The sequence below is a fragment of the Grammomys surdaster genome, unplaced genomic scaffold (genome assembly GCF_004785775.1).
Source record: "Grammomys surdaster isolate TR1022 unplaced genomic scaffold, NIH_TR_1.0 279, whole genome shotgun sequence".
Classification (NCBI taxonomy): domain Eukaryota; kingdom Metazoa; phylum Chordata; class Mammalia; order Rodentia; family Muridae; genus Grammomys; species Grammomys surdaster.
This window is the reverse complement of record NW_021604720.1, coordinates 9,091,107-9,106,246: the sequence shown is the minus strand read 5'-3', so window position 1 is coordinate 9,106,246 and position 15,140 is coordinate 9,091,107. Positions and strand designations below refer to the sequence as shown.

Here is a 15,140-nt window from a genome sequence, read left to right as displayed (position 1 = left end):
CACACACACACACACACACACACACACACACACACACACACACACACTGTTATGTGTAGGAGTACATACGTGTAGGAGCAGAGGACAATGGTTGGAGCCAGTTCTCTTCCAACTTTACATGAGTTCAAAGTCATGAACTGAGGTTTGCCAGGCTAACAAGGGAAAAGATTTTAGCTAATCCACCCTAAATTAGTATATTCTAGTAGGTTTTTTATGGTTGAGTCTTTTTAGGGGGTTTTATATGTATAGTCTTGTTTGCAGATATTTTTACTTCCTACTTTTATTTCACAATCTTTCATTTCAGTTTTGTGTAATTGCTGTTTAAGCCTTCAAATCCTATGAGAAAAGAACTGGTATCCTTACCTTGTGTCATATCTTAGAAGTTACTCTCATGGTGCTATGGGATTTTCATATATAACTTTTATTGTGTTGAGCTTAACTTCTTTATTGAAAGGGTGTACAGACTGATATTTTGTCAACTTGATAGAAGCTAGAGACAATTGGGAAGAGGGAACCACAAGTGAGAAAATGTCCCCATCAAACTGGCATGTGGGCAAGCATAGGAGACATTTTCTTGATTAATACAGGAGGGAAAACTTACTATAGATGGTGCCAACTTTAGGCACGTGGTCTTGAGTTCTATAAGAAAGCACGCTCAACAGGCCATGAGGACCAAGCAAGTAAGCAGCAGTCCTCCATAGCTTTTACTTCATTCAGTTCCTGCCTACGTTCCCATCCTGACTTCCCTCAGCGATGGACTGAGGCCTGAAAGCTGTAAGCTGAAACAAACCCTTTCATCCTTAAGTTGCTTCTGGTCACAACAATAAAACCCAAACTAAGACAGAGGAGTTTTTAAAGCCATGAATGGATGCACTTTATCAAATGTGTCTTCTGCAAATATGGAGCTACTCATGTGGCTCTTCTCTTGTTCTGTTAGTGTGGCCCGATGAGACTGCTTGCTATGTGTTGAACACTTTTGCATTCAAGGAATAATTTGGTCATTGGTCATTTAATCATGGTGTAAGTTTCTTTAAAATGCTACAAACGTCAGTTTGCAAGTGGACTTTCCACCTATATTCACTATGGACATGACCCGTGGTTTTCATATATTGTTTTTGTCTGAATTTGGTATTGGTGTGGTGCTGGTCTCATGAAACGAGTTTGGAGGTGGAATCTGCATAGGAACTCATCTGGGCCCGGCTCGTCTTTACTGAGGCTTTGAAAACTTACTGATTACATCTCCTTGTGGTCTTTTCACATTTTCTACACTTGGTTCAGTTTTGCTACACTGTATGCTTCTCATAATCTATCCATGTCTTCATGGCAATCCAACTGTTGGTGTAAACTGCTCACAGAAGTCCATGATCCTCTTTCTCTCTCTTTTGAGTCTTCATTCTCTTTCTTCAGTCTAGCTAAGACTAGCTAAGAGTGTCAACTTTTAGGAAACCAATTTCTGTTTTTTGTTTTTGTTTTTTAGATTCTGTTGTTTCTCTGTGCCCCTCTTTTCTAATCTTTATTTTTACTTCTGTCCTCTAACTGGGGGTTACTTTCTTTCCCGGTTTTCTCTTTCCTCTTTGTGCGGTGCTGACAGGAGGTCTCTTCTATGTGAAGCAATGCTGTTCCAGTGAGCCACAGCCTGAGCTAGTTTTCAGTTTCCTAAGATTTACATTTAAGTTGTTTGCAGTCCTTCCCCTCCACAGTGCAGGCACCTGCACCTTAGTGCTGACTCTGCTGTGTCTTACCAGTTTCAGTATTGCTATTTTCGTTTGATGGCTGTTTTTTAAGGTTTGGGACTTTTCCTTTTGTTTTCATTTGCAGATTGTCTCACTGGAGCCCAGGCAGGCCCTGTGTCACTGTCCAGGTGATAGGTGTGCACCACCACATCCCATCAAGAGTTCTCTTTTAGTTTACTTTGGACTCCAAGTTACTTAGTTTCCAAATTTGTGAATATTATTTTCTTTTGTTAATTTTTATTTTAACTAAATTGTGTTTAAAAAGATAACTGGAGTGATTTTTATCTCCTGAAATATATTAAGATTAATTTGTAACTTGATATGACAAACTCCAAGCATGTTCCACATGCTCTTAGGGAAAATGTGCGTCATGCCCTGGGTGGAAAGTCTGCCATGTTTGTTAGGTTCATTTCATTAACTGTGTTATTCACCTTAACTGTTTTACTGATTTTGTTTGGATATTCTTGCCATTACTGAAAAGAGAATATGGAATCTACTGTATTGCTATCAGTTTCGAGATTTAGATTTTTCTGTTACTCTTTCGTTTTTATATTTTGGGAGTTCTGAACTATAACTGCTAGACCTCCCTTTTATACCTTCTAATGGCCATCTTTTTCTCTATAGAAAGCTTCTGACTTAAAGATTTTTGGCCAACATAATAGTAACCACTACTGATTTCTCCCTGTAAACCACCTTTGCCTTTTATTCTTTTTATTTATTTATTTATTTTTATTTTTCCTTTTATTCTTTCATTCAGTGTGTGTCCTCACATCTACACCCAGACCTCTACAGACAGCACACCACCTTTTTTCTGTTTTTTCTGTTGCTTTTTAGATTGAACCAGCCACTATACATCTTTGGCTTGGCAAGTTTTTATTTACTTACATTCAACATTCTATTATAAATATAATATCTATTATAAATATATTATATATTTGAGGTTTTTTGTTTTGTTTTGAGACAGGGCTTCTTTGTGTGTAGCCCTGATTGTCTTGGAAGATGCTCTGCAGCTCAGACTCGTCTTGAATTCACAGAGATCTGCCTGCCTTTGTTTTCTGAGTGCTGGGATTAAAGGTATGTGCCACTATTGCCCAGCTTAAAATACATTTATAAGTTGGGATTTATTACCATTTTGTTATTTCCTACATTCTTAGCAAACGTTTTGTTTCTTCTATTATTTGGTGATTTTTTTGACAATTTATTTTATAAACCAAGAGAATATGGGAATTTTTAAATCCCCAAACAAAATTAAACTAACCAACTAACCAAACCAGAAACTCCCAAGTGTTCCATCTGGGGAAACTGAAAGCCTGGGCTGTGACTGGTAGACGTAAACCTGTGTAGATGCCATAGAAAACATGCCAGTTCCCAACAAAGCACACAGGGAATTACTAGTGACACAGAAACCTTACTTCTGGGTACATACTCTGACCTCTAGGCACCCACTGTCACTCGCAGCAATGGAAGACACCTGAAGCTGCTAATGACGAGCAAATAGAATAGGGCACATGTACACAAGACTTTATTCAGCCTCAAAAAAGATTTTGGGCTGCTGAGATGACTCATGGGTAATGCCTTGCTACTCAAGTCTGGTGATCTGAGTTTGAGCCCTAGAACCCAATTAAAGTTAGGCAGAGAGAACTAACTCTACAAAGTTGTCCTTTGATCTCCGTATGCATGCCATGGCTCATGTGCTCATGTATACATCATACAAACACAGACAACAATAAACTTCTAAAAGAGATTCTGACTTACTACTACATAAGTGATCTTAAGAAGTAAAACAGTGTCAAGTAAAATATGCTGGGCACAGAGAAGAAACACTATTGGATTCCACTCAATCAAGGAACTTAGAATCATAAATTTCATGGAAGGTAGACTGCAGAAAGACTGAACTAGAAAGCAGAATGTGGACATGTGGCTGCCAGAGCTCACACGTGGCCAAGGGTAGCTGGACGACAGTGATGACTCGCCCGTGTTTTAAACACACATGTACTTAATGCCACTTAAATGAACACTTAGAGCCGGGCGGTGGTGGCACATGCCTTTAATCCCAGCCCTTGGGAGGCAGAGGCAGGTGGATTTCTGAGTTCGAGAGTTCGAGGCCAGCCTGGTCTACAGAGTGAGTTCCAGGACAGCCAGGGCTACACAGAGAAACCCTGTCTCGAACCCCACCCCCCCCAAAAAAAAGAACGCTTAGAAATACTTAGGATGTTAAGTCTCAAATTATGTGTTTCATCATATTTTTAAAATGGTATTATGTTTAAAAAATTACTTACATTTGATGCTAGTATTCACACTTACTGGAATTGAGCAGTCCACTGCAGCTAAAAGAGAAAAAAAAAGTTTAATTATATTCTTCATATTCATAAATAAAGAGATACTAAATTTATAAATCACAAAAAGCTCTGCAGACTTGAAGTTCTTTGTTTTATCATTGTATTTCTAGAGATTAAAAATCAGACGGCAGATAAAAAATACTAGGTGGGATTAACAGCTCGCTGGGTAATGCAGATGAGAATCTCGGTGACCATGAAAACATAGCAGTATAACTGAATACGAAATGTAAGGAAGACTGAGCAAGGAAGGATCAGAGCACTGCTGGCCTGACGCCACGCCAGGCACACCGCCATGTCACGGCACACCAGCACTTGAGGAGACTCAGACAAAGTGGAACATTTCCACACTATTTCAACTTAACGACATGCTCCGAAAACAAGGCAGGATGCTGTGGGCAGAAAGGTAGACATGTAGAAACGCACATTTATACCTCAAGAGAAATTTACACGTCTGGTCAAATGATGCTGAAGTAATTCAATAGGGAATTACTCTTCAATAATTGCTACCAGAAATTTTATATATGGGTAGGCAAAAATCTGTTGTCTTTTTTTTTCACTCTATATACCAAAACTCAAAATGAACCACAAACTTAAATGGAAGAGTCAAAAGCAAAAAGCTTCTAGAAGAAAACAAATTTAGAGCCGGGCGGTGGTGGTGCACACCTTTAATCCCAGCACCTGGGAGGCAGAGGCAGGCGGATTTCTGAGTTCGAGGCCAGCCTGGTCTACAGAGTGAGTTCCAGGACAGCCAGGGGTACACAGAGAAACCCTGTCTCGAAAAACAAACAAACAAACAGACAACAACAACAACAACAAAAAAAGGAAACAAATTTAGAAAACTCTAAGATTAGAAAATGGTCTCTTAAACATGTCATTTAAAATACAAATTCTAAAGTATATGAAAATCGAGCTTGATTTTTACAAGATTATACTGCCACAACCTGCTATTTTCCTCAATCATTTAAAACATAATCTAAACATTTTAAAGTTCAGCTCTTCAGACTACATAGTGGGATCCCAGTCACAAAAAAGTAAATAAAACTTAGGTAAAGTTAGTAAAAATGAATTAGTGAAATTAAAATGAAGTTTATAGGTAACCTGGAGATATTCACAAAGAGGAGAGACACTATCTATTCTGGCAACAGCAAGTGTAGCTGAGGATGCAGTGGTACAGGAAACACACACAGCAGCCACTATGGAGAGGAGTCTGTCACAAAGCTAAGTGTGCCCATTACATACCCACGGCTCTGTTCCTAGTAAAATAAACTTACCCATGTGAAACAGAAACACATGTTCACAACTGTATGTGAACACTTACAGTAACTTAATTCCCAATAACTCAAACTGAGTCAAAAAACCCAAGTACTCTCTAAGTCATGGATCACCAATTATGACAGATTCATTAAATGGAATACTTTTATTTATTTATTTTGGAGATAGGTTCCCTCTAGATAGCCCTGACTCTCCTAGAACTCACTACACGGATCAGCCTGATCTAGAACTCAGAGATGTCTCCCTCTGCCTCCTGAGTGCTGGGATTAAAGGCACACACCATCAACTAGAATCCTATTTATAAACAAAAGTAAGTACATTTAAGGGCTGGGGAGACAGTTCAGTCAGTAAAGTACTTGTGCAAGCACAGGACTGAGTTCCATCCCCCCAAATCCATGTAAAAAAGCCAGGTGTGGTGGTGCACATAAAATCCTCCATTGGGGAGGCAGGTGGGTCCTCAGGGATGGCTGCCCAGCCAGCCTACCCTAATGGGTAAGCTTCAAATCAGTGTAAGACTGTCTCAAAAATAAGAACGGCAGTTGAGGGTGTGCTCTGTCCTACACACACACACACACACACACACACACACACACACACACACACACACCCCAAAAACTAAGGAAGAAATACTGATGAACACATGATGGATCCCTCAAAGTGTTGTACACCTTGAAGCCAGACTGAAAGTAGAAATACATACTAGTCTATTAACATGAAACTCTAGAAAAGGCAAAAGTGTAGGAAGGCATGCGCCACCACCGCCCGGCTCATACTATTTTCTTTTTTTTTGGTTTTTCGAGACAGGGTTTCTCTTTATAGCCTTGGCTGTCCTGGAACTCACTCTGTAGACCAGGCTGGCCTCGAACTCAGAAATCCGCCTGCCTCTGCCTCCCAAGTGCTGGGATTAAAGGTGTGTGCCACCACTGCCCAGCTTCATACTATTTTCAAATGCTACAAAATACCACTCTCCCTTTTCTTGGCAGCAATTTAAAATATACACACCCTTCTCTGTTCCTGAACTGAACAAAAGCAAGGGGCAGGAATATGACCACACATGCTAAAGTTAAATGACCTTTTGTTTACTGTCAACACTTTAGTGATTATAGAGATGTAGACACTGTCAAAGGATTTCCCTATAGACTTACAACGAGTGCATTTTATTCTATGTAAGTTATCTTTTAATAAAATCAGCAATAAAAGGAAAAGTAGCAGCCACCATCTTCTTTGTATAACTTCCTAAGTGAAAAAGCAGGTTATACTGTATTAAGAGGAGCACCTAGCTGGATATGGTAGCACAGTGCATGTAGTTCCTTGGGAGATCAAAGCAGAAGGATGCTGATGCCAGGTCAGCTTGGGCTTTATATAAAATCTTTGTTTAAAAAAAGTGTAAAAAAAAATGTACTAGGAAGATAGTACAGTCACTAAGTGAAAAGCAGGTACCCTTTTGTACTCTCAGCCCTGGGGAAGCAGAGACAGGAGGATCTCTGGGGCTTGCCTTCTATGTAGTTTAGCCTTAAAATGTCAAGTTCAAGGTCTCAGGGAGAGACCTCTCTTAAAAAATAAATTGGATAGCTCCCGACAAATGACACCTAAGGTTGACCTCTGGCTTCTATGTGTGCATACACACACATACATATGCACCTGAATACACACTTGCTTGTTCACACACACACACACACACACACACACACACACAGCATTCCCCAATATATACACATAAAATTTTAAACACAAATAGAACAATTAGCAGTCTCTAACAACAAAAGAATACAGACTAAATGTACGAAATGAGCTGTCTAGGCATTATGTACTTGTAAGCATTGTTAACATAAATTTACCATTGATATACTCAATAGTTGGCATCTCACTTTAAGACACAAATCCTCTTTGAAATAATGTAAAAAAAAACAAAAAACAAACAAACAAAAAAACCTTTTGCCACAGGTTTATCATAACGAGACATAAAGCTGGGGTTTAAATTGGCACAGGAAATTCAAATTTGCACATTTTTTTACCTTTGGCTGAAAGGATTTTATTATAGTGAACAGCCATGTGATTCTTGATCAGCTGGAGAGTGGTTAGTCTGAGAGAAGAGGAGTCAGTGCAAAAAGCTAAAAATTAAAACATATTTAATCATTACACATGTAAACTTAATACAAACATCACAAGATACAGTTCCTGACGTCACTCTCAGCCCCGTTCTGGAGTTGGCCGGAGGAGGCAGAGAGTACACTTTCATGGCTCTGTATCCAGTCTTCATCTTGCCCTGGGAACACTGACTAGCAACTCATAACCTGGGCTCCAACCTCTTCGAGAGTTAAGTTTTACAAGCTTCAGAGTTTGGGAAAGAGATTCTAGAATATAATCTATTAAAATAATCTACAAAATAATCTACTGATAGATTAATAATGTTAATCTACTATTAAATTACTATCTATTTCATGTTTTTATCTCATAATTACACATCTTTAGTCATTTGCTTGCTAATGAACAAATCGCTGAGCCTGGGAGATCAGACAAGTCCCAAAGCACAAAACTACACATGGAGACTGAGGTAACTGTCACAGAGAGGTAAGTCTCTGACTTTACAGCTGGAGTCAAGATCCACAGACTGCTTTAAGTAAAATCTATGCATTCATCCTTTCTACCTTCTCTCCAACTGTTTAAAGGGAATCTTAGAAGCACTAAACATCATATATGTAAGCATTGATGTACGGATAAAGCACTATGGAGGTATATTCTTAAACATTAAAACCACTTTCTACATGTCATGTGTGTGGTGCAAGTGCATGCCTATGCATGTTCACATGTGTGTGGGAACATGTATGTGCACAAGAGTGAGCGTGCATGTACAGTGTCAGGAATCTTCCTTGATCAATCTCCAGCTTATTTATTGAGGTAGGATCTTTCATTTGAAGCCAGGTCAGCTGACGAGGCTTGCTCTGGGCATCCCAGTCCTGTCTCCCCACCATGGTGGGCTGCCACTCCCACCATGCTTCTACACAGGTTTGAGACCCAACGCTCACATTCGCACAGCAAGTGCTTTATCTATCCATCGAGCTACCTCCCCAGCCCCTGGAAGATTGTTGAGAAGTAACAGGAACATATACTTTAAAAATGAATCAACAGTAAAATAGAATCTAGAGCTTGAAAGCGACTGACTCCTCTACACTGGAAGTTAGATTCCTCTCCTAGGTCTATACTTCAGTACTTCAAAATCAATCCATTCAGGGAAACTCCAAATAATATAAGCACATTACTATCAAAGGCGTGGCTGGCGGACACGTGCCATGCATTGTCACACTCTCTCTACCAGTAAAATTCCTTCTAGCCATCATAATGACCATTTAATCGAAGCGCAGAGTCTGTGTCATAGTCCTGCAAAGGAGGGGGTGCTGAGATAAGAGCCAATGCAGCTTCGTGCTGACAAATATTCTGCCTGCACTAGCTCTGCAGGCGCATGCTCGTGTCTCAGTAAGTTCCCAGAATGGCCTTAAGCCCAGGCAGGCAGGACATCAAATTGCTATCCTCCTGCCTCAGCTTTTCAGATACTGGTATTACAGGTTTGCACCACCAGATATTGCTGCAAAGGTTTGTTTGTTTGCTTTTTTTTTTTTAAATCCGCTTTCCTAGTTGTTTCTATGTATACCCTCTGGTACAAAGAAATAAAATGAAACAATTACAAATTTCATCATTTTTTTCTTATTTAGAGGGGACAGTATGAAATATTTTTTCATAGAAATAAGAACAATAGGTTTAAATTGTTTTTCCTAAAACCTATGCCAAAGATGTTTAATTACAAAAATTATTTTAGAGTTATTAAAATTTTACATTGGAGACTTTTATCATTTGACAATCGTCACCTTAACAAGGCAGACATACCTTAAACCAGATCTTATGCTGGCAAAAGTAGCCTCTCGTTGTGGCAGGGTAGGAAAGCTAGGTTCACAATAAGGGCACAATAATACTTTGACATTATGACCCCCAAATTGAGTCCAAAGAATGCCTACAACATTTAATTCTAATTACTGATGGGAGGTACAAATAAGTGTTCCTTAAGAGAACTGCATCATCAGGTCATGTGACCTCCCAGCACAGAGAACGCTGAGTTTTTAACGAGGCTGCAGCTGTAGGTAGCTCACTTACCGTTGCTCTTGGTGCTCAAGTGTCCTGTAAACAGGCATGGTGGACTGTATCTGGGAAGGACAGAGGTTGCTCTGACTTTCAACAACAATAGAAACCACAAATTAGGACATGTGAAACACAACTTTCATAGAAAACAATATAGAATTTTAAAAATAACACCTTTATTTTTAAATAAGGTTGCTGAAACTTTTATTCAGCTAGGCATGGTGGTGTACACCTATAATCCCAGCAGTTTTGAGGCAGAGGCAGGAAGATCTCTGAATTTCAGGCTAGCCTGGTCTATATAAAAAGTTCAAATCCAGCTAGGGCTAAATAATGAGACCTTGTCTAAAAAAAAAAATCATCGCTTTGTTACTACCAACAATAATCTATCAAATAGGAAAAAATCCTGTGACCACAGATTGAACATTTTCTTTTTTGAGAAAGTAAGGGCTGGGAGACGGCTCAGTTGATAAAGCGGCCAGCACAGAAGCACCAAAGACCTCATTTTGGAATACATGTAAAAAGCCAGGCATGGCAGCACACGCCTTTAACTCCATTGTTGGAGGGGACGTTGGAGGGGACGGGGTGGGCACAGATAGATCCCTGGCACTCTTTGACAAACTACAGTAGCTGAATCAACGACCTTCAAAAGTTCTGGCACTGACAGTTTTAGTTGTACCTTGACACAACCTAAAATTACCCAGGAAGAGTCTCAGTGAGGAAGTGCCTGGGGGCACATTAGAGCTTCGAGCTCCTCTGTGGAGGCTTCCATTCGGAGACGGACAATACTCACTGGGATATTTTATCCCAGCAACAGAAATAAAACAGTGGGAGATCTTGTCTTAAAAAATAAAGGTGGAGAAAACCTGAGGAGAGACACCTGACCTTAGCTTCAAACCTACACATAGGTGCACACACTTTTTTTTTTCTTTTTTAAGAAAACAAGCTATTGCCGGGCGGTGGTGGCGCACGCCTTTAATCCCAGCACTTGGGAGGCAGAGGCAGGCGGATTTCTGAGTTCGAGGCCAGCCTGGTCTACAGAGTGAGTTCCAGGACAAAAAAAGAAAAAGAAAACAAGCTACTTTATGTAAAGCACTGTATGTATGGGGGTCTGTGCTTGGCAAGTGCTCTACTACTGAACTGTTTTCAAACTAAGGTTATTTTCAGACTGGTTTACTTTGAGATTTTACTGGGTCAAGTGATCAGTAGACCATTTATGTCACTTGATATATAATGATTTTATTCTGTTCACTACTGACACATTAGATTTTTGTCTTGAGATAATATATATTTTGAGTTATATTTACTATATTATTTTCTTCTGAGATTAGGTCTTACTATAGTGCCCAGGCCCAGGCTGGTCTTGAGTTCCTGGGCTCAAGTGATCCTGCTTCAGCCTTCCAAGCAATTGGAATTACAGGTACACACCAATGTACCCAACTAAACACGCTATATTTGAAGAGAATTCCAAATAGTCTCTGATCTTTCAGACTTCATGGGATTAGAAAATTACACAGACACCATCACAAAACAATTTCTTTCTCCACAATTTAATTGTATGTTCAGTAATAATCTTTAAAAAGAAGCAGAGTTTCAGTGTTAATTTAACTAGTGTTTAGAACATGAATATGTATTCCCCAGGCAGCTTTTTTGGTTGTTTCTTCTTTATTTATTTACATTAAGATGTGCCCTCACTGGTTTCTAACATTCCTAACAGATAATGTCATGTTAAAACTCACAGAGTTGAAGGGAGGCCGAGACAACTCACTTCACCTAGGCCCTCTCTCAGGCATTGCTCCCTCGAATGGGTATATTTTTCCGTCTCTTGATATGACTTTTTTTTTTTTTTGCCAATGCAAATGTTAGGTAACACTGAAGTAATTATTACTTCTAGCTACTTTTATGACTGTCTAACAATCTTTTACACTCATTTAAATAACTGTAAGTACAGTTTCCATATCCTGAGTGGATCCAGAATGATCCGAAAGCAGTCTCAAACTAAATGTCCAGAAAAAGAACAGTCTTCTCTAAGACTCAAAATGGCTGCATGAGATTGATGTGGTCTTGGTGGGATGGTCAAATTCTTCAGCTTGGTTTCCTGTACGATTTGGTTTTACTAACAACCAGAAGAACCTTCACTGAGGGAAAAAAAAATGGTGTTTCAGTATTTTCCCCAACATTTCTGCCAGTTTAGGAATAGGTCACCTTTAAAGGTATTTCCAAGGGAACGGCAGATTAAAAAACCTTTCCCATGCTCTTTTCAGTTGGCTGTCCTAACAGGCTGTCTCCTCCTGCTTCCTGCTGTGTCACTACTCTTGAAGGCTGGCCCCACAAAAGAATGTGACTACTGTGAGCAGGTGAGGAACTTTTCCCTCAGGGATCTTTAGCATCCTATATTCTAGTTACTTTAAACTAAAATTAAGCATTTAAGCTTCAGCTAAATAGTTACTTATAATTCATGATCAATTACAATGATAATTACTTATAATTTATAGTATATGAAAACTAGCCCAGATACTTATTGAATACAGCATGTATACCAGCAACAATGATATTACTATATGTTATGGGCTAAAAGTGAAGCCACCTGGGTAAGTTATAAGGTATAAACCCTTTTACATTTGTCACCTCATTTAAAAATAAACACCAAAACCTCACTAAGCCTATTACTATACAAATGTAAGTAAAAGAACTTGAGGGTTTTAGATTCTTAGTCTGGGTTCATATCTTATTCTGTCACCAACTGTGACACTGGGGGAATTATTTATAATCTTTTATTTATTTCAAAATATGAAATATTTTGTAAAAATTTATGGGTAGAGGTCACAAACTACTTCACACGCCCCACTTGACTCAGAAAATGACTCAAAACAAAAAAAAAAGGTGTACATTGTTTTTATAGGTAGTCGTTTGTTATAAAACATTCAGTCCACCAACCAGCCACATTGGACGTTTACTACAAAGGCAGTATCCCAGCTCCCACCTTGGAGCAACTGAATTCTAACCAGCTCTGGGTGAGTCAGTTCTGGAGGGAGGAAGGGAAGGAGTAGAAGATTTCATGTACTTAAAACGCACCAGGAGCTTGCTACATATTATCTGCACTTAATCTCCAAGAACTCCACTGCATAGGTATTTACCCACTACGTTCGAGATGAGGAAACTGACGGTCGTTTCTGTGAAAGCAGCCGGCCTGATCTGGGACTCAAGTCAGACTTTAAAGATTAGGCTTAGTATTCTGCCTAGGAGATACCCAAGTGGTACAGGCTTCAGGATACCCCAGGATCAGGGGATGGATGTCAGGGGGACAAACTCAAGATCAGGCAGTAATCAATGAGGCGAGGATGCAGGGCCTTCCTGAGCTCCGGCCTTTTCTAGCTCTAGCCATTACCCTGCGACACTGGAGAAGGAGCTGGCAGGTGACCCGAAAGGCCGTGACGCAGCCTGGACCCGCGCAGTCCCTTACCTCTCCGGCTGCCATCCATGCTTAGCTTAGTCCTCCTGCGGCCTCCGCGGTTGTGTCCCCTTGGTTCTTATTGGGACCAAGCCGGGCCCCCGCGGCGGAGGTGAAAATAGAAAGACCAGGCCCGCGGGGCCGCAAGGGGCCACAGCGAGGGTCGCCAGGCCGGTTGCTAAGGGCCGGCTCCGCGGCTGCCGATTATGACGTCACAACACAGGGACGTGTGCTTTTAGGCCCCGCCCCGACCACGCGCCCACGCACTCCAGGTTACTTCAAGTGTCGGCAGCCAGCGGGAGAAAGGTCTGGGTGTCAATCTGTTGTCCTGGGAGCCTGGCAGTTATCCAGAGTGAACTGTCAGGCAAACGTGTCATAACTGTTTCCATCACCATACCCACTTTATAATTGGGTGCCTAGGATTCGAACTCAAGTCCCTAAGCTTGCAGCGCAAGCGCTCTTGACCAGGGAGTTATCTTCAACAGCCCCCATCTTAGTTTGTACGCATTAGTTTGCATTTCCTTTCTGCCTTCTGAGTTCCTTAGCTCCTGCACTCGCTCTCTCTTTATCTTAAAGCCACAAAGATCATTTCATTTCGAATGAAAGAAGGCAGTGAGAAAAGGGTCGGTGGATTCTGCGGCTTTCTGCGAGTTTTTTTGTTGTTGTTGTTGTTTTTTGTTTTTTTGTTTTTTGTTTTTTGCAGTAGTTAATTGTGAATCCCTGGGAATAAGATAAGAACAGGGTAGAGAGAGTGCAGAAAGCCTCCTGTCACGCTAGACTTCTCAGCAACCTGTTTCATTTTGAATGGAAGAAGGCAGTGAGATAAGGGTCTATGGTGGATTCTGCAGCTTTCTGCTAGTTTATTTTTGCAGTAGTTATTTGTGAATCCTTGTTGTAAGTCCTTGTTGTGGTATCATATAGCAGCATTCCTGGGCTCTGCACACTAGAAGACCACAACCCATTGATTGCAACCAAATTCCTGGCAACCAAATATGTCAGTAGGTATTGCAAAAGGTTGCCTGAACTTTGAGCGTCTATATATTATGGTTGATTTTTATGGCACGTTATCGAAAGTTAGAACCTACAGAATAGGGAGGTTTTCCTGATTGCCTTAAATGATTTGGAAGACCCACGCTGATTGATTGTGGGTACTATCTTCTAGTAGCAGTCCAGATTTAAAAGGTCATGGCCGAAAAGGAAGATAGCTCACCTGTTCTGGCTTGTCTTTCCTTCATGCTGTTCAAGTTGATTCCTTCTGCTGCTGTGGTTGAATCTTTCCACACAAGAACCAGTTTTTTTTTTTTTTTTTCCATTTTCTATCAGGATCTAAGGACCAGCAGCTCTCCAGGATTTTCTCAGGTTTTTGGCACCAGATCGGGACAGCTGAGGCATCCTTCTTGTGGACAGAGCAACTATGCCAGGCTCCCCAGTGAGAGATGGTCACCATAGTGGAGGGGAGATTACTCTGACTACAGAGGCACTCAAGGATGGAGAAACTACTGAGTTCTCAGCCTCTTGGCTGTAATTCAGCTGTGTTTACTATTTGTAAGCTGACTTAATTAGTACACACACACACACACACACACACCATTGGTTCTGCTCCTCTATAGAACCCTGTGGACAGTACTCTCTAGGCAGCTGGTATAGAGGAATTTTAATCTAGCAATTTGGCTGCTTTGGCTGGAATACAGACACACCTTTAGTACATACTTTTAATCCCAAACAATGAAAGTAAGGATAGTTTATAGAAGGAAGGAGCATATTTGAAAGGGCAGGTCAGTGAGTCAGTTCAGTTGAATTCAGTCAGTTGGGGTTAGTGCAGTGAGTGTGGCGCAGTGGAGTTGATTTTGTTAGTTCATGCAGTTGAGTGCAGGTCAGCAGAGGCTGTTGAAGCCAGAGAATAAGAAGGAGCCAGAGGATTAGAACAAATTGCCAGAGTTAGTTTGAAGCCAAACAGAGCAATTCAGCAAAAAGCTGAGAGAGCCAGATTGAATCAATCATCTTGGAGAGGAGTTTGAGCCAGAACAACTGAGTTGAACCAGCCAGCCAGAGTTCAGAAAGGCCCAGTAAGGGTGAGCTTATTCAGCAGTAACCCTCCAAGACAGCTACATCAGGTGAATAAAAGATATTTTGCAGGGTCCACAATGGAGGAGTTAGAGAAAGGACTGAAGGAGCTGAAGGGGTTTGCCACCCCATAGGAAGAACAATAATGTCAAC

General features: G+C 40.6%; 1 protein-coding gene across 2 annotated transcripts in view; it reads right to left on the bottom strand.

Annotated features, from left to right (window-relative positions):
- Positions 1-13,065, bottom strand: part of Spata7 (spermatogenesis associated 7) — a 40,587-nt gene extending 27,522 nt beyond the window's left edge. The window contains exons 1-4 of one of the 2 annotated variants that reach the window (XM_028777281.1): positions 12,936-13,065; positions 9,491-9,565; positions 7,360-7,455; positions 4,013-4,060 (exon numbers count right to left, since the gene is read on the bottom strand). In XM_028777281.1, the coding sequence (XP_028633114.1) occupies positions 4,013-4,060; positions 7,360-7,455; positions 9,491-9,565; positions 12,936-12,954 (238 nt within the window). In that variant the 5' untranslated portion in view covers positions 12,955-13,065. The remainder of the gene's footprint in view (positions 1-4,012; positions 4,061-7,359; positions 7,456-9,490; positions 9,566-12,935) is intronic. The other variant, XM_028777282.1, reaches the window with a different exon arrangement.
- Between the last annotated feature and the right edge of the window lie 2,075 nt (positions 13,066-15,140).